Source organism: Penicillium angulare, assembly GCF_028827245.1.
Source record: "Penicillium angulare strain IBT 27051 chromosome Unknown utg000004l_segment0_segment0, whole genome shotgun sequence".
Classification (NCBI taxonomy): domain Eukaryota; kingdom Fungi; phylum Ascomycota; class Eurotiomycetes; order Eurotiales; family Aspergillaceae; genus Penicillium; species Penicillium angulare.
Genome location: NW_026623163.1, coordinates 4,405,805 through 4,424,723, shown reverse-complemented (window position 1 = coordinate 4,424,723; position 18,919 = coordinate 4,405,805). Strand labels below are relative to the sequence as shown.

Below are 18,919 nucleotides of genomic sequence, written 5' to 3'. Positions count from 1 at the left end.
TGCGTGCCGGATTGGGATCGCTGCTGAAGAGGTACGTGCGTTGGGCAACTAGGATGATTGGGTGTCGTTGGTAGATCTTGGGGCTGAATATATGGGGGATGAAAGTGCGGAGATGAGGCCCTTTCTGGAGATTGGATAATTCTAGTAGTTATCTAAGATCCATAAATGGGCTAGGGTTCCTTTTTGTATTCGTGCAAATGCGATGTGGTATTCTCTGTTATGCATACTCGTCATGAATAGCAAGATATCGATAGTTCGATAGTTCGCTGGAAATCGATTCAATGTAAATGTACATTTAGGTTGAATTCAAAAGAGTGTTCAGGTCTAAATACAGAAAATTGCAGACATACAATATAAGGCCATGTCTTTGGCCTGTCATAAATGGGGGAAGTTTTGATATAATGTTCTGAGCTCAAATCACCATATGTTGGACAGCCCCGCTTAGTAGGCAACTTGCTCGGAGTAGTAGTCCATGATGAACTTAACGTATTCCGAGGAGCGAGCAATGGGGACATTGCTGAAGGCATTACCAAGCTCCATCACTACCTTCTTACCTTCAGAACTGTTGGGAGTCCATTCAGGGAGCTCGCCCTTACCCTCGTAAGAGCCGCCCTTGTTAGGGTTGAGGGTTTTGGCAAAGTTGGCCCAGTAGGCGGACATTTTCTCCTGGATCTCGTAGTCGACAGAAGTGAAGGGGTAGGTGTCAGCATTGGCGTAAAGAGCGTTCAACGCGTACATGATCTCTGACTGGTGGAAAGCACCCTGGTCTTGGCCAGGAGGAGCATGAGTCCAGTAGTAGGTGTAGAAGTCCGAGGAGGCAGCGTCGTACCACTTGGTACCGTAGGCCCATGATCCAACGACACCCATATCGCGGGCAGCGGCGTTCCAAGCGTGGTTGGCGAGGGTCTGGTTGCCATTATCGCCGTACAGACTGAAGTAACGATCGGCAAGGTCGCCGTATTTCAGGGTGCAGTAGTTTCGGTACTCCTCTACGGTGTAGTCGTCTGTAGGAGAGGCGCCGGATTCATCCTTGGTGTTTCCGGTGATAACGGGGACATCGTTGGCGGGGCCGTTCTTCAGGGAATCGATGTACTTTTCGGGAAGGACGTAGTCGTCAAGGACGGGCTTGAAGATCAGAGGGTAATCGGCAGAGAGAGCGGTCACCCACCAGATCCAAGTGCTGTTGACACGGTCCTGGGAACCAATCAGGAGATCTTCCATTGACTTCTCGCGAAGCTCGGAGATACTCGAGGCGTTGTGGAAGGTGGTGTAGTTGGTACCGTGGAAGAGAGCAGCAGACATATTGTTGTAAGAAGTGGCGAGACCGGCCAGCATGGGGTCGCGAGGCCAACGGATACCAGACTCTGAGATAGCGCCATGGAAGTATCCCTTGAAGAGAGGGCTGTTCACGGCGTGGTAAGTCTGGGAAGAGCCGAAAGATTGACCAGCAACAACGACACGGTCAGGGTCACCACCGAACTTGGCGATGTTCTTCTGAATCCACTTGAGGACCTCCAGCTGGTCAAGGACGCCGTAGTTACCGGAGGTGTTGTGGCCAGTGGCTTTGAGGCCCTCAGCATTAAGATCTGGGTGGGAAAGATATCCAAAGGCGTCGTCGCGACGATTAAAAGAAACCAGAATAACATCCTTCAGGGCCATACCACCGCCATACCACCAGTTGTCATTGCTAGTCTCGTCAGAGCCCTGGTTCCAAAGCATGACAGGTAGCTTGGCATCGGAAGAACCAGCATTGGTCCAGAGGTTCAGGTTGAGACAGTCCTCGCTGATATTGGAGGTAGACCCGCTAGGACAAGCGTAACCCCATTCGGTGGCATCGTAAGTCTCAGTCCATGGCTCGCGAGGCTGTGGGGGCTTCCAACGGTTTTGGTAACCAGTATCAGCAGCGAAGGGAATACCTAAGTAAGCGGTGACATTGGACTCGGAGCGGTTGAAGTAGGTCTCGAGGGTTGTTTGGTTAAAGTACTTGTAACCCTTGACAGGGCCCAGAGAAGTATCAATGACCTTGTCCCAGAGCTGGGCCTCGGCGACAGCAGCGCCGAGGGCCAAGGCAGCAAGGCTCTTGGTGTTGAAAGAGATCATGCCGCTGGTTTGATAAAAAAAAAAGGCGAAAGGAAACTACCCAGGTCTACTCAATGGGGTAAAGAAACTTGGCATCTTCGGGGTTTAAATAAATAACTATGCAGAGTATATTATGGGCCATTATCCACCCCTGGGAGGACGCGACGCCTCGTCATGTGGCATCATGCATCATGTACCTGCCAAGACGGGTACGCAATTTCCGTTCCACATAGAATCATTGATTCGCTATAGTCTTTGTTGCAGGTTGAATAAACTCCGATGAATAGGATGTTTCTGGCTAGGGGTTGTGGGGAACCCGAGCTTTGGCCAAGGTGACTACAAGGATATAGCCTCAAGCCGTGCGAAGCTGAAGACTCCACTAGGCTTTATACTTCTGAAAGCATTATCATAATGGATCAATCGAATTTATTGCCGTTCTTTTAGTCCTTTTCTTGTCTTCGCGTGAGGAATAAGACTCGTACGCCTGGGAATTCATTGCCAAGGAATGTAGAACAATAGATGGGCCTGTAGAATTAAATGGCTGCATTGAGCAAATGTTGGGACTTTGATGACGATCTTGCACAAATCAGTAATGACTTTGCGAGTAGAACAAGGAAGCCGCGTGTCGGATGAAGAAATGAAGGGTCTCGTTAACTATAGAATCATGTGGGAAGATCGGGTTGATCTTCCGCATCGAGCATGTTGGGCCGAATTTTCGCGTCAATCCCTGAGTCAGTCCATCTCTGCAGACACGGAACATAGCGTGGTCATTTAATTTTTGATCTATGTGGCTCGCATAATTTTTGGTCAATGAACTAACATAGCATGTCGTCGATATTACTGGTGGTGTTTTTTTCTCCTGCATAGTAGTACTAGTAGAAGTGTTACGAATGGTGGTTTGTATATACTAGTGTTGTCGGAGAGCACGGATTTACCGTTGTGAACCACATTTTCAAGTTGTGAAGGTTGCTTGACTCGGAATTGGGAAAAGCTGAAGACCGTGAGAGAAAACTTGAAATTGCATACATATTCATGCACCAGTAGATTCGAGAGAAAATAGTACTTTAATCAAACTTGGAAGTTGAGAGAACTAGTAACCGTTGTATTCCTCCAAAGAACTGAGAAGAACAGCTGTGTATGTACATGAAGTAAAATGAGATTGACTCCAGGTTTGCCATACAGAATAGGGGGACTAGTACATGATGAGAGCCTGGAAAATAAGAAAGTCATCTATAAGCTGCCAACATATATGTCAAACAGCGGCGGCAAGCATCGCCTAGTAGGTTAGCTGCATGATACGGGCTCGCCGTTTACTAATGACTAGGTACACTCAGTTCCCCGAGCATGTCTCAGCATCTGGCCTCGGACGCATACCGACCGGACTACTTGGCAACTTTTTCTTTTAGCAGAATATAGCCAAATATCTAGATATGCAATCTTCAGTATAGAAATGCCCAATCTGGATACAGCCTAGAAATGTTTGTGTATATGCTAATCTTAGTTGGTGGAAATTCATATCGTCTTTGGCCGCTGGTTTAAAGCTGCCAGTTTAATTACTCCGTAGATAGTGAATACAAGCGAGAGCTGCCGTGTTGAGTTTAATTTTTTTTAGCAAGGAACTTATATTGTTTTCCACATAAAATTGGGTTTCCCCTGTCCCCCCCCCTCTTTTCGTTTCCTTCTCATTAACAATGGTATGTTCTATATAGACCCTGCCAGATGATATCAAAACGACGGCATGGGCCAAGTGGCTCCTATTCATTGCCAGTTTGGTAAGTTGCATTAAAAAAGAGCCCAATTCTATGATGAACCACTACACATGGTCACATTCTCACCTGTATTCAATATAGTGATATTTGAAATAATCTCAGCATGTATCTCTAGCTTGAGCGAGACCGTACCGCAGTCTCAAGGATCGTTCAGGGCGATTGAACCGATTTTAGCGTGCTAGGAGGGTAATGATACCGTTTTTAGTTCACCCACTTTAATCTCTGTGCTACAAAATTGTGACCAATGGCGTGGGAAATAAGACAACAGCATATATTTAAGAGTATTCTCGTTGATTGAAGATAGTTAGCATAGCCGTTTTTATCATTAACACAGACTCACAAGCAATGTTATGGTCCGTATTCGGACTACAATGGCCCAGATACATGGACTACGATATGACGAAAAGAATAATATCATACTACAAGAAATGGCACTTTCTCACAAACTCCATCATTCATATCAAGAAATTATGTTATATAGGTACCTAGTATTTCATTGATATTGCAGGGGAATGTAGTCTTCAAGCTCTACATCCCCCAGGCAAATGGGAAAATTTCCGAGATGATATGGGGTTAACTTCCTTGATCTACTAGTGGAGTGGCAATCCGTTACTTGAGTACTTGAGAGTCGAGACCATTCTTGTCAATCCTTTCCTCGCAATTTAAAACACAGTGGGAAGCATGGCCTGGCGGCCAGGGCTAGAACTTGAATCATGTCGGCTCTTTTTCCTGCATCTCGATACTCGCTCCACTCTAACAGCTGTCAAAAGCGGATCCATAGAAGGAGATGGAGCTTTGGGTTTTAAAGCAACTTTCCACAATGTTGTACTGTATGAAAATATACAATTCCAAAATCTTGGGGCCAAAATTTTAGTGTCAAGGTACCCAATTTTTCAATTCCTATACGGGGGTCTACTAGGAGCTTTGCTCGAATGTTAACTTAGGTTACAGAATTTCCCCGACGAGACCGTGACTGAGCTGGGTATTATCGAATTGCTTGGAGAAACGCCAAAATCCTGAAACCCGTTTTCGCTAGGGAAACGCTAGTGAACTTACCAAAAATTGAGATTATTTACACTTTCTTAGCATTGTTGAAATCTTTCTGTAGGGCATACACGTTGGCGCGCCCGGGAAATGATTTAAAGATCAGAGAGCCAGGTAGATGCTCACCTAGACAGACTTAATCCTCCAGTTATAATAAATTTCAACAATAGCAAACAATCAAAGAGCCGGAATACGGAGTTCGGATGCCTTGCATCTCCGGTGGCTTTAAGTGGAGACTTCACGTGTTAGCTTTTTCAAGTTGCAGCTCGGCATCCTAGCTAGGGTACGCCACATCCATAATTTTCACGAGAAATGAACGATCGCTAAGCCGTTGAGTTTCAAGTAGATACGAGGTCCACGCCGTTCGTGAGGGGTTATATCCAGTGTTTGGTTCTGAAGCTGTTGATCAACGCCAATCATCAACATCCCGAAGTAAACAAACTTAAAGTCTTGGGGAAAATCGAGCGACAAAGGCATTGTTTATCTGCCATCGGTGGAAATTTCCCCCCCGTTGCCATGAATGGATAAGAATCTTAACGAAGAGATTAATAATGTCCTAATGAAATGTGCGAGCTCCACTTCCCAGACCCTTCGAGAAAATCTTCACAGCAGCTCGGCGGGATTGGTACCAGATATGGGTGGATGGCCCGCAGATGGTGGATCTGTGCCCGCTCTCCCAAACCAAACTAGGATAGATCAGTTCCGATTCTCCTTAATGCTCCTTCACGATCACTGGGAAATATTCTCCCCGGCAGTTCACAGGACCCCTTTCCAAGCCGTGGAGTCGTATGAAGATTGGTACCCGAGAGTTGCTCATCTCTCAATACCTGCCAACGTCTGTTAAAAATACCCATATGCCTCTTATCGCACCATAGTAATGGAGGCGCATATGCTCTAGGCCATCTTCCCACGCCATCGTGCCGATCCCTTCTTATCATTCGCCAGTAGTGTCCTAACTAAGCCCTTGCAGTGTTAGAGCGCCCCCTGAGGACGCGGTAGTCGTTGACTCCGGTACCCGCTCCGCAGACTCTGCGGCTATTTGTAAAGTTCAAATCCTTCTTTAAAAAGTGACTTTTCCCCACAGTCTTCTAAGACATGCCTCTCTGCCAGTCTCCTAGACCTAATGAGCGACGAGGTCCAAAGGAACTTGGCTGTGAAGACGGTTGCGGCCGTCTTCATGCCTGTGGCATGCATTGCCGTCATGCTGCGCTGTTATGTGCGCGGGTTCGTGGTGAAGGCGTTTGGTTTGGATGATGCCGCGATGATTTTTGCTGCGGTAAGCCCTCTTAACCCTCGAATTTATTTTTCAAGCCCCAGAATCTGATTTGGTCAGTTATTTTTCGTGATGTTCTGTGCCTCTATGATCGGCGGGTCTATATATGGGACCGGGTTCAAATTTATCAATCTTTCCGCAGACGACCGTGCCACGGCCATGAAGTTTTGGTGGCTATGCGAGGTTGCGTACTGTTTTGCATCAATTGGATGCAAAATTTCAGTTTGCATTTTCTTAATGCGAATCACGGTCAAACGAGCACACATTTGGCTTCTGTATATCGTCATGTTTTTCACTGTGCTTGCGGGTCTAATCTTCTTCTTCCTGATGCTTCTTCAATGCAAGCCGCTATCCTATTTCTGGAACCGAACGAGAGAGGATCCTTCCATCGAAGGCCACTGTATTAGTATCGACATTATCATCATAATGACCTACATTTACAGTGTGTTCGCAGCGTTGTGCGATTTCACTGTTGGAATTCTCCCCATTTTCCTCGTGCACAAATTGCAAATGAAGCGAAAGACTAAGGTGGCTGTCGTGGGCATTCTAAGCATGGCTTGCATGTATGTCGCCCTATTCCACACATCCTCGGCAATATCTAACAAAAACTAGTGCCTCATCAGCAGTTATTATTCGATTCCCATTCGTCAAGACATTCGCAGACCTAGACGACTTCCTCTGTATGTTATCCGTTTTCCATGACACTTCCTTCTCTAATTCTAACTTGATTTAGGGGCAACATACCAGATCGCCATCTGGTCTTGTATAGAAATTGGCCTCGGCATCACAGCAGGCAGTTTAGCAACTCTCCGTCCCCTGCTCCGTCACTGGCTTGGTTCACAATCCGACAATTACCCTTCATCTGGATTTCCCAGGCGATCTAACTCACGTCGCGTCGGTGGCAGTGGGAAACGTGCTGTGCCATTGGGATCGATAGATGTATCGACCGGAAGTGAACTCCGTCCTGATAAACTGGCCGTCATGGTGACCAACATTGAGAGTCATGGAGGTGAGGGTAGCACATGGACACGATCATCAACTCCGAATAGTAGTGAGGAGGGATTGACAGGTGAACCGTCACCCCGCTCTCACACAGGAAAAATGACAGTAGGTGTGCATCAAACGTTTGAGGTTAGTATGCAGTCCACGTCAGATGGGTATGGCGAAGGCTCACATAGACATGATGTGAGGGAACATGTATAACATGTTTTGCTGTGAATTACCTATATATCACTCAAAATCATGAATTTATGATCTGATATAAACAAAATCAAAATTCTATGAATTAAAAATATCCAACCTATACTACCTCGGGACCTGTAAACCCTGTGGTGAGTTCAACTTGGAGTTGAGGGTTCAGGAGACCCGATCATTCTTGCATTGAAAAATTCAGAATTTAGAATTTTACCTAGCATTCTCTTGGAACCCGTAGCCAAAAAAAAAAAAAAAAAAAAAAATAAGGTTGCGGATAGGATATAGCCCAAATTTGCTTCCCCTGGCTCGTCACATCCTTCAAAGTAAGCGTCTATTAGTCTACGACGCGAGCGGGTGTTATGAAACAATCCCGTTGGGCACTCGGGCTACTTAAGCAAAAATCAAGAATCCACACTATCCCTTTCACACAACTGTAATACTCATTCTGATGCCCGGACCTTCGAAGCTTCGTGCTAATACTATGCACGCTAGCTCTCACTTTTGCGGACTGAAGGCCAATCCACTTCGAAAAATACCACTGACAATAGTCGAAGCTATATTCCGATTCCTTCTTGACTCAAATCAAATACTGTGCTTTGTATTCAAGAGATACTATATGCCATATATATACTATAGCAGAAACACTTGAATTTCGTGCCGAGGGTTAAGTCAGCAACGCATGAACTTGAAATAGGTCTAAGTCTTTGACTTCAAAACAAGAGTTGGAAATATTGCACCCAGTGCTCCACTCCCCATTGGTGCTATGTGTGGCGCACGATTTAGTCATGTCTCAGCTTGAAGCACAAAATTCCAAGTTGCCGCTCAAGCCATCAAATTTGGCGTCGCCCTCCCTTCACCGGACAAGCTGACGTTTGTCCTTGTTCTACTATGCCATTTTATATCAACTTTTCACATATCTATATCGGAATCCAGATTTTACATGTCAAGCTATGCAACACATTCAAACTGATCCTAATATTGGTTGCGATAAAATCTTTGTCGTGTATGCCCATGAATGTTCTTTCGGCAATCACCCATCGGTAGAGACTAGGACGATAACCATTTTTTGGTTTGATGAGGCCCCCAAGACTCTTCAGGTGATGAAACGGGTTAGGTTCGACATCTCCAAAGCAGGTCCCTCACGTTTGGGACCCTTTGGTAGAACGAGTTCTAATCATTGTGTCCATAAAGACACCAAAAGATGGCTGCAGGACTTCTTTCGTCATTCAAACCAAACTTTCATATAAATACGTAGGATCATAATTAGTGTCAGCGGATTGGCTGGTGTACGTCACATACATTTGAGGTTTTCGTACGTAGAAATCTCGGACATAGCAGATGGCCAGATAGAAGGTAGAAAAGTCATTCTCGCAATTAGTTGGTCCGAATTTGGATGGACTTAGATGAACCATGAAGGCCAGTAGGACTACCAAGGCGATCTGGCTAACAGAAAGAAAAAGTAACAAAACTAGCAACATGAGTATCTTTGAAGAGAATGATCTATACAGTACAACTCAACAAAAATTTGCAGTCCATGCGTTGATAGAATCATTTTTCTTCGTGGGAAGCTTTTATTCGTAGTTTATATACAACGTCGAAACCCGTCAACGCCATAGTTGCGCCCTTTGTATATCCCGAAAGCTGAAAGTAGCCCCCGCAAACTTTGAAGGAAATGAAATGTGTTGGACAAGCCCGGTAAACAATTGCATGGCTCATCAGCCTTGCCGTGTATATCGTGAATGCCTCCCAAGCTGCATGAATCAACCCTTTCTTCGGCATATTTCCTCAAGTTTGAGAATATTTCGGAACCGTACCTCTCTCATATATTCTCTTTGCTCATGAGACATCTCCGGTTCGTACTTGTCTTCTTCGAATCCGTTGGTACCAAGATAATGTATCGAGTAACCGATGAATGTGGCAACGATGCAGCCGATAATGATGCAAAAAACGTAAAGGCTATATGAACCTCCCGAGCTCATTATTCTGGAAGAGAAGTCAGTAGGTCAATAAAACTCCCCATAAGAAGCCATATCTCTTACATTGATAAAAACTGGTTTTGGGGCACTGGAAAGAGCACAACTGTTGGTTTTAGGTAGCAGTTTTCAGGAATGTGTCTTGGAGCACAATGCTATGGTTGAGAGTTGTAATCTCTTTTTAAGAGGGGAACTTTCCCTCGAAACCATCCATGAATCAGTCAAATAATATCATTTATTTATGCCGCGGAGCTATATTTTATTTGGACTAGTGTTTAAAGTCATCCTTCGCATGCATTCAATTCAACTATATTCGATCTAAAAACAGCATATATGACGTCAAAAACCCGAGCCGGCCAATCAGCGAATGCATAAGCAACCCACACCACCGCGACATCCAGAGATCTTGGCCTTTGATTGGTAGAAAAAAGGAAGAATATTTTGATTACTTCGAGACAAAACGTAACCTAAGCCGATGGAAACTCTAGAAAAACACCTAAATTGATATCCTTCAAGAGGGCTGTGGATGCTCTACGAATCCTTTCACTGGTATTTTACCGGAAAGTTCAGCCAGGCGAATCGCCTATAACCCCGTTCGATATTTTTGCAGGATTTCCCTTTGGAATGATCAGCAGGAGGCAAAAATACATCCATTCTTCCCACTTTCAATTTGAACGTAAAATGGCTGCGCACAATTTCCTGAAGCTTAGCCATGAATCTATGAAGATATGGCCTTCCCGCCTAGGCAGATCGTTTCACAGTGAGTGTCACCCCGTGCATGGCCCCCTTAAGCATTTCTTTTCCTTGATCAACACCGGCTTCATTTAGGAGGCCCTCAATCGTCCTCCGGTATACATTCGAGATATCCCGCTCAGTACCGATCGCGTCGGGATGGGCCTCATACCACCGAGTCACAGTGCTCATTGCCTTAAACATCTTCTCAAAGGCATCTAAACTGGCTTCAGACTGATAAGCAAAGGGGTCCTTCATAATGTCCCACTCTTTCCTAACAAATGCTGGCTGATAAAAACCTGAAACAGGCACATCTAGGGTCTACGGCAAGATCGATATAGCGATTCCTCGTCATGAAATTCCCTCGAACCATATAAGATCTCAGATGAGTCTCTTCCAGATGATCTAGGGCGGCATAGATAGCAGTGGATTTGGGAACAGATGGGTGCATGGCTGTTTTGCCGTTCGTCCACATTATAACGCTCCCGCCAGGCTTGAGGATACGAGCAGCCGTTTCCCAGAATCGAAACATGTTGAACCAGTGTGCAGAGTTGGCGGCTGTTATAAGGTCAACACTGGCATTTGGAATTGGTTGGTTTGAGAGACTTGTGCCCAAGTCTTCCGCTGTAGAGACCGCGAAGCGGATGGACTCAGAGATCGAAGTGACACCCCCTATGGACCGAGCTGTAGCAACCATACTTTCGGATGGATCAAGGCCGATGGCGTGAGCGAAGTTGACCCCCAATGCCCGAGTAGCAGTACCTGGACCACTACCCAGATCTAGAAGTGTATCTAGTTGGCCATCGGTCGAGATGTGAGAGTCGATGATGTATTGGTATAGTTTAGGGTGGTAGTCCGGGCGACCCTGGACATAAGCATTGCCTTGTTCATGATTGTAGTTGGTAAATGTTTGTTCTTTCGTAAAAGGTGCTCTAGATCCGATTTGTGACATTGAGATTGTCAAGGTGTTTGGTTCTGTGGCTAGGATAATCAGATTGCGGCGGGGGTGCTTAGTTCTTGAACTTCAAGTCTAAATATGATTTCTTATATAGTAGAATGGACATCAAATATCAATTTCAGAACTAGAACAAGCCCAGCGAATGAGTCATTGAGGATAGATTTCTGACGTTGGATTTGTAATTTTCAGTACGGGATCAGAGACTATAGCAAACCCAAGTCCGTACGTCCTAGTCCGTACTCCGTCTCCAAGACTAGACACTTCGGCGTGTTGCGATTAATGTCGCCTCGAAATGTGAAGCCGAATCAAGCACAGCACGTGCTGTCCAGAAGCTGACCGTGGCTAGACGTTCTTATTTGGAGGTTTTCGTTCGGATAATCTGAGAATTCAAATTGTTTTTGCTCGTAAACGCTATATTATCAATAGATTTATGGCCTTGTCGCCGCGAACTTCCCAGATCCAAGAATATCTCCATCTTCAACCTTTCCACTCAAAGCCCGATCAATTCGGAACTTTGTGGTCTCAAAAAGTCGAGGCAAACCGGTTTCTTCAAACTTAAGATCATCCATGACAATCTTGGCCAGTCCCTTGGATGAGAGCCAAATAACAGGCATGCCATGGCCATTAAAACCAGCCAGGATAAATTGATCTTGTTCGCCAGGAACAACACCAACATGAGGATTGGAGTCATATGAGTATCCCATGACACCTGACCAGATTTGATCGACCTTAGCACCGCTTTCTTCCCAGCCGTTGTAGGTCTTCTGCATGTAGTCTGTGTAATAGTCTTTGGCAGATTCAATCAAAATGCTGTCGTCCACATTATCATACCATTGGCTCTCAGATGATCTGAAGACTGCTGCAGCGCCACCAACAACAATACTGCCATCTGATCGAGGGATCAGGTATGATAGTGTGTTGTCCTCGGTGCGGTTGATGTATGAGTTGTTGAGCAAGGGGGCCTTCACTCCCTCGGGAACAGTGATTCGACAACAGATGCCTTTGCAAGGAATGATATTTTTCTTATACTGTGGGAGGACACCCGAGACGTAGGCATTGTTGGCGTAGACAACCTTGGTGGCATGTGTTATCCCTCGGGAAGTAGTCACGGTGTAGCCGCCTTGTGGGTCTGGCTTGACTGCCGTGACAGGGGTATGGGTTTGCAAGTTAACACCGGCAGCAAGAACCAGTCTTACAAGGTGCATAATGAATTTGTATGGCCACATAGTACCAGCTGTAAAGCTTGCACATGCCTTGGCGCCTTTCACACCGCAAATCTATCATATATGAGCGAATATCCTTCGAGCAGAATAAAGATAGAAAGATAACTTACTCCTTCAGCTTGGTCTCCTTCATAGAAGATAGCATCTTCCATGTATTCAAATTTCTCTGCAAGCATTCGGTCGTAAACTGCCTTGGCTTTCTTTGCAGCGTCTGCATTGCACCAAACATCAATTGATCGAGCCAAAGTAAAATCACAATCAATGTTCTCTTCTTGAATGATTTTCTTCATTGCGCGGAGAGTGGCAATCTCAAATTCGGCGATCTCAGCACCCGCCCGAGCTCCCGCCCGGTCCATGTATGTAGGGATATGACCGTAGAAGTCAGGTCTGCAATGTCCGCCATTCCGGCCCGTGGCGCCAGAACAAGCGCCACGAGCCTCAAGGATTGTGATTGATTTCTTGGCATGGCCATGATCCTTTACAAGATGGTAGGCAGTACTAACTCCAGCATAACCAGCACCGACAATCACAATGTCGCTATGTTCGGGCAATTGTTCTGTTGATCGGTAATCATGGAGTTCATCTTTTTCATTCTGCCAGAAAGTGTCCCCTGGAGTGACAGAAGGGAAACAATTTGGTGTTCCAGCGGTGTGGGATGCAGATGTGCCGTTTGTGAGAGTCATGATCGTAAATGCCTGAATAGTCTTTGAGAAAAAGCAAAAAAAAAACTAAAAACTATCGAGATTAGGCACAGCGAAGCTCTGACATAACTATTGTTAAGGTCATTTCAAGTCCTTGACCGACTTTATCTGATTAACCGGTAATCGGGACTGGATCGGAAAAGCGTATCTGGCGCCACTCACTGTCCGCCCGGCACCGGCTGGCAATTGCCAGATACAGAAAACCGCGATAGCGAGAGCTTTGAAGCCCCACTGATTTACTTCCCCGCAAATGCATGCAAGGTCAAGCATGCGAGGTCAGCTTGCTTCTAGGTCCTTTAGGGCTTCTTCCCCTTAAAAGATGCCGGTATGGACCCGGTCATATCCACCAACAGAAAGACAGGAATTAGCAATTCCTAGTCAGCCGCGATAAGCCTCCAGGACCCATTCTGATTGGTGCCCAACGCAGTCTAAGAAACATTATGCACGAGAGTGGAAAAAAGGTGGGCAAATACAAAACAAGTGGAAAATGCCCTTAAAGTTGACTTTTCTAGCTGTGAGAAAATAAAAACTTTTCATCTTCAAATAATGGCATCTTTGAGGATGTCCAGCCAAACACATCGACTTCCCGACGAGCATGGGATGGATATCACTACACCCGAGAAGAAATATTCTACTTACAACACTGAAATGCAAAAAGAAGATGTGGAGAATGCCGCCGGTCAATTGGAGGAGATCACTGTCTTCAAAAAGGGCCTCCACCAACGGCATATCCAAATGATTGCTCTTGCTGGCACTGTTGGAACTGGTCTCTTTCTAAGTTCTGGCCGAGCAATTGCTGAGGCTGGTCCGCTAGGCGCCTTCCTCGCATATTCCGTCATTGGAGCTTTAGTATCCAGTGTTGTCTTTGGTGTTGGCGAGATGGGCGCTTTGGTTCCACTCAATGGTGGCGTGATTCGTTATGCAGAGATCTTTTGTGATCCTGCCCTAGCCTTCGCTAACGGATGGAACCAAGTATACTCTTATGTCGTCTCTATTCCTGCCGAGCTAGTCGCTGCCGCCGTCATTGTCGAGTTTTGGATCACTATCAACGCCGCGATCTGGGTCACTGTCTTCGGTATCCTAATGATCATCACCGCCCTCCTCTTTGTCCGAGTATACGGTGAACTTGAATTCGGGTTTTCTATACTTAAGATTATGCTTGTTATTGGAATCAATATTATGGCTTTGGTTATTACATGTGGAGGAGCACCTAATCACAAGAGTATTGGATTCGAATACTGGAAGGCCCCGTACGGCCCATTCGTCCAATACCTCGGCGTGGAAGGCTCACTGGGCCGATTCCTTGGTTTCTGGACCGTCTTTAACAATGCCCTCTATGCATATTCGGGAATTGAGAACATTACTGTGGCTGCTGCCGAGACGAAGAACCCTCGCCGAGCAATCCCCATGGCTGCCCGACGAATTTTCATCCGTATCCTCCTATTCTACGTGATCACAATGTTTATGGTCGGTCTCGTTGTGTCATCTACCGATCCGAACCTTCTCAACTCTTCCGGAACATCGTCCGAGTCACCATTCGTCATCGCTGCTCGCGAGGCTGGAATCAAAGTGGTCCCCTCAATTATCAATGCCGTCGTCCTCACTTCAGCCTGGTCTTCCGGTAACTCCAATATGCTCGGCGGTTCTCGAATCCTTTATGGCCTGGCAAAGCAAGGTCACGCCCCGGCAATCTTCAAACGTATTAATCGCTTCACCGTTCCATACGTTGCTGTCGCTCTGTACGGTGTCTTCATGGCTCTCGGGTACATGACCGTTTCGAGCTCTGCTAGCACTGTGTTCACATGGCTTCAAGATATCGTGTCCATCTCGACAATGGTAAACTGGATCTGCATCCTGGTGGTTTATCTCCGATTTCTCTATGGATGTAAAAAGCAGGGCATCGATCGCCACCGCGAACTTCCATGGGCTGCTCCTCTCCAGCCATATACTACCTGGGCATCTCTGATTGTATTCGTTGTCCTGTTTTTTACTGGAGGATATAGTACTTTCATGAAGGGCCGCTGGAGTACAGAGACGTTTATTTCGTCGTACTTCAATTTGCCTTTTATTGTGATTGTTTATTTTGGTTATAAAATCGTGATGAAGACGAAGATTATCCCGTTGGAGGAGATTCCTATTCGACCATTTATTGAGCAATATCAGAACAACCCTGAGCCAGAACCGAAGCCAAAACGTGGACTTCGAAAGCTCAATATCCTATGGTCCTAAGTCCAGGATCTACACACATGTTTGTAAATTTATATGATAAATAGCGTTTTGCGAAATAGAACAATTTTTTGGAAAATCTCGTGTTCTTTGCCGAAATCCTAAGCCGCACGGATATTGACTCTCCTCCCGTTGAAATTTTCTATCATGCTGAGGACCTTGTGGGCTGCTAGGTTAGTCACTTCTTCACGACTGGCGTATTGACTAATTATTTCTTCTCTATTGGCCCTACTACTGAGGAACTCTAATAAATCTCCGCAATTGTCACCTGTTACATTTTTAAAACCTTTAGTCAGTTCAATCCTACAAAGGCCAATGGATCGGCGCTCAGAAGACTATGATTCAGTCTTACGCAAGTTCTTTCTGGGGGTCAGGAATTGCATTTCCAGCTGTAGTATACGATGTAAGACGCCTTCAACGTGAGAGTTTCCTGGCCATTCTCCCAACTGAGTCTCATCGCTGTAAATGTTACCATTACATATCAAAAATGTCTAATCGTGAGTTGGTCTGTGGCTACCACGCCAAGGTCGCACATGACAGTCTTCAGATCCCGAAGTCAAGATAGATTAAGATCAATTGGTCACGCGTATCTCTGACTATCAAGAGACGAACCCCCCCCCCTTTCCCCGGACAGTTAGAAACGTGTCGAGATAAGTCTATCGTGAACCAATCACGAGTAACCGGACCGGTCCTTCCCCATTAGGAAATACTAACCGCGCCGGCATCGGCCTGATTGGACTATCGAGTGCTGGTGCGGGGAACAAATGGGAAAGCTATCTAATGGAGCAGGAAAACAGCACAGACTTGTAGAAAGATCGGGTAAATAATTGTTCTCATATTTCTTCAATTGGACCTCTCGATCTATCTTATCTGTTCCTTGTCATTTACCAATCATCAACATCACGGTATACCGTCCATATCGGTGTTTCTGTACTCCAACCAAATACAAATCACCCCAAACAAAGCTCCCTCCCCGCACCAGCGAAGAGAAAAAACACAAACACAAACCGCAGCAATGCCCCCCCAAAAGCACGTCGTATTCGACGTCGTCGGTACATGCGTTTCATTCGATGCATTCTACAGCGGCATCGATCGCACCATCGGCAAGAAGCTCCTAGCCCACAACATCACTGCCCGCTCCTTCGGCTTCACCTGGATGACAGCCGCCGAGCTTGAATTCACCTTCCTCTCCATTTCAGAGCGCTACAAGCCCTACAAAGAGATCCTTCTAGCCCTCTTCTACCGATCCCTGTACATGATGGGAGTTGAAAACCCCCGCGACTTCGCAACAGACGCAGAGCGAGACGCCTGCGCCCAAGCATACTCCGAGCTTGAATTAAGACCCGGCACGAAGGACTGTTTCGGAAAATTGCGCGATGCCGGATTCACCGTTTGGGCTTTAACAACGGGCGACGCTAAGCGTGTTCGCGGGTACTTTGAGCGTGCTGGGTTAGACATGCCGCTTGAGAACTTTATTAGTTGTGACTCGCAGGGAGTCGCGAAGCCGGCATTGGCGGCTTATAGGCCTGCATTTGCGAAATTTGCGCAGGAGGATGCGAAGTGGTTTGCTGCTGCTCATATGTGGGATGTTACTGCTGCTGTTAAGATTGGGTTTCGGGGGGCTTATTGTACTGTTTATGAGAAGGAGTCTTGTGCGGAAATTTTTGATGCGGAGTTGGAAGTTATGGAAGATACATTGGAGAAGATGGCGGAGGGCATTATTGCTGCTTCGACTTGATTGATTATGTTTGAATGTTCATTATGTTTAGCTTCTGTTCATATAACCTTTCCAAAGTGGTAACTACCACTGAAACACCTCTCCACGCACACTGCCCGAGTCTATCTTCAACGTGAAACAAAAGTAGACCAGTGCACTACACTGGTCCACGTCAAACACAGGCAGGAAATGTATTAGCCGTGAGTCTGGAGGGACATCTGCACAGGTTGTTACGGTGCCTAGCCCTTCTTCCTCAATTTCGACCCATTTCTCTGCTATATCCGCTACAACGGCACTATTCCATACCCCGTCCTGAACGGCAGCGGCGCGGAGAACACTTATAGCGTGACGTCGGATACGAGGATCGCGACACCGCGCAGCCACATTAAACAATGTACCGACAATGCCGAGATCGAGTGAGAAATTCGTTGGCGATGATGAAAGCGAAGAGTAAGGAAACCATTGAATAATGGATTCTCCGAGCGTCACAATTCGCTCGAAAAGAGGAATATAACTATCCCACAGCATTTGGTTGTCTACTGCGAGCCCTCCTATAGACGGAATAACGTCTAATGAGATGAATGAGTCAAGCTCACGAACTTTAAGAATAGCAGCTCCGCGCTGCTGACGGATTGTCATGGAGGCGCTATGGTCTCGTAGATAATTGTCTAACGCAGTGGACCAGGAATCAAGGATAGAGAGGAAGGTATCGCGCAGAGCAGCAGCCTCCAGACTGACAGGAGAAACGAAGTCTGTAGAAGTAGTCCAATCCGTCAAGTTTCCCTGTATCTGCTGGTCGAGTAACTTGATGCTCTGCTGTCGATAGTCGTAGGTATGGATCTCTAGCATCTCACGCGCATGAGCTAAGGATTTGAATACGACAGGTTGACCCTGTTCAACCACCCGAGCGGGCCATATTTTCTCGAAAGATGAGGGGCTTTTTTCAGGAAGTGTCTGTAGTAGGTGAGCTTGAAATAATTTCAAAAAACGTTTAGCAAGTTGAATCATACCACTATTACTTGCGCTTGAAGGCGCGAAAATATCCCACATAAAACGTCAATAGAGACGTATGAGGTACGCCCTACACCAGAAGGCTTGAGATAATTAGAGCTCGACGGTGTGCTACGAAGCTCGCTGAGGATCTTGAGTCCGCTCGTAATGTGCGTGATAGCCGCGCCATAATGGCCACGCATAGCCTAACCTTCGCTAGCACGCATAGCTAAATAAGGGGGGAACAATATCAAAGATCACACACCTCATAGCAAACGAATAAGATACATGAGACCAAGCAGACATCAATAGGTTGGGACGTCCCAGGTGTAGGCATTAAGCAACGCATAGCCTGTAAGTATCGGCGCAGGGCGAAGGAATTTTGGAGGTTTAGAGTACCAGAGCGAAATGGAGCACCTGAATCGCGCTCAAAGTGCTCATGCAGAGAGCCTAGGGCTACTGTGACATGGCGAATGGCGGGCTCATGATGTACAGCTTGCAGTAGCAGGCGTTCCCAAAAAGCGCATTCGAAGTCCCCAGCTAATTGCGGCGCTGTCTTCGTTAGGAAAAATTCGAATGATCTCCGTTCCTGGTCGCATAAGAATTGGTCGTGAAAAGGAAGGCTAATTGGCCTAGCAACAATAGGCCTATTTAATGCCTTTGATTGGCTGTCTGAGAGGGGGGTGGTCGGGTCTCCATAGCCGCCACATTGGCGGCCGGTTGAGGTGCATCGCAGACAGGCCGGGCGCTCCTCGCCGCATTTAACACGTCGTCCTATTCATCCGAGTGAGTAACCTGTCAGGTAATTCGATACGAAGATACTCTTCTCACTTCTAGGGCGGGTTAGTAGAGGTCTTGCTTGTCAGATGGGGGGGTGGGGAACGGACTTGCAAGCTAAGCACCCGGTGCGCGTCTTCGAATGATATGCCCGCTTTCGGTCTTCCGGTGCAATACGGGGCATTATAAGGGATGCCTATAGAGCCAAGAATGGCACGGTTGGCATTAAACTAGGATAATCAGTGAGCACAAAGAAGGAAGTT

General features: G+C 46.4%; 8 protein-coding genes across 8 annotated transcripts; 3 read left to right on the top strand and 5 right to left on the bottom strand.

Moving 5' to 3' along the window:
- Positions 1 to 441: 441 nt before the first annotated feature.
- N7478_005533 (carboxylesterase/lipase family protein) lies at positions 442 to 2,100 on the bottom strand (the record flags this gene model as incomplete). The annotated part of the gene is made up of 1 exon (XM_056921747.1): positions 442 to 2,100. The coding sequence occupies one exon, from the start codon at positions 2,098 to 2,100 to the stop codon at positions 442 to 444; it is 1,659 nt and encodes a 552-aa protein (XP_056779784.1).
- Positions 2,101 to 6,015: 3,915 nt separating this feature from the next.
- N7478_005532 (putative integral membrane protein) lies at positions 6,016 to 7,368 on the top strand (the record flags this gene model as incomplete). Its single annotated transcript, XM_056921746.1, has 4 exons — positions 6,016 to 6,168; positions 6,226 to 6,728; positions 6,778 to 6,845; positions 6,899 to 7,368. 4 exons carry the CDS (start codon positions 6,016 to 6,018, stop codon positions 7,366 to 7,368), a joined length of 1,194 nt encoding a protein of 397 aa, XP_056779783.1.
- A 2,705-nt stretch (positions 7,369 to 10,073) lies between these two features.
- On the bottom strand, positions 10,074 to 10,322 carry N7478_005531 (S-adenosyl-L-methionine-dependent methyltransferase; the record flags this gene model as incomplete). The annotated part of the gene is made up of 1 exon (XM_056921745.1): positions 10,074 to 10,322. One exon carries the CDS (start codon positions 10,320 to 10,322, stop codon positions 10,074 to 10,076), a length of 249 nt encoding a protein of 82 aa, XP_056779782.1.
- Positions 10,323 to 10,338: 16 nt separating this feature from the next.
- N7478_005530 (class I SAM-dependent methyltransferase) lies at positions 10,339 to 11,016 on the bottom strand (the record flags this gene model as incomplete). Its single annotated transcript, XM_056921744.1, has 1 exon — positions 10,339 to 11,016. The coding sequence occupies one exon, from the start codon at positions 11,014 to 11,016 to the stop codon at positions 10,339 to 10,341; it is 678 nt and encodes a 225-aa protein (XP_056779781.1).
- A 434-nt stretch (positions 11,017 to 11,450) lies between these two features.
- On the bottom strand, positions 11,451 to 12,928 carry N7478_005529 (NAD(P)/FAD-dependent oxidoreductase; the record flags this gene model as incomplete). Its single annotated transcript, XM_056921743.1, has 2 exons — positions 11,451 to 12,299; positions 12,356 to 12,928. The coding sequence occupies 2 exons, from the start codon at positions 12,926 to 12,928 to the stop codon at positions 11,451 to 11,453; spliced, it is 1,422 nt and encodes a 473-aa protein (XP_056779780.1).
- Positions 12,929 to 13,492: 564 nt separating this feature from the next.
- On the top strand, positions 13,493 to 15,175 carry N7478_005528 (aromatic amino acid and leucine permease; the record flags this gene model as incomplete). Its single annotated transcript, XM_056921742.1, has 1 exon — positions 13,493 to 15,175. One exon carries the CDS (start codon positions 13,493 to 13,495, stop codon positions 15,173 to 15,175), a length of 1,683 nt encoding a protein of 560 aa, XP_056779779.1.
- A 1,012-nt stretch (positions 15,176 to 16,187) lies between these two features.
- N7478_005527 (putative 2-haloalkanoic acid dehalogenase) lies at positions 16,188 to 16,910 on the top strand (the record flags this gene model as incomplete). Its single annotated transcript, XM_056921741.1, has 1 exon — positions 16,188 to 16,910. The coding sequence occupies one exon, from the start codon at positions 16,188 to 16,190 to the stop codon at positions 16,908 to 16,910; it is 723 nt and encodes a 240-aa protein (XP_056779778.1).
- Positions 16,911 to 16,973: 63 nt separating this feature from the next.
- Positions 16,974 to 18,082, bottom strand: N7478_005526 (uncharacterized protein; the record flags this gene model as incomplete). The annotated part of the gene is made up of 2 exons (XM_056921740.1): positions 16,974 to 17,843; positions 17,900 to 18,082. The coding sequence occupies 2 exons, from the start codon at positions 18,080 to 18,082 to the stop codon at positions 16,974 to 16,976; spliced, it is 1,053 nt and encodes a 350-aa protein (XP_056779777.1).
- Positions 18,083 to 18,919: the final 837 nt, after the last annotated feature.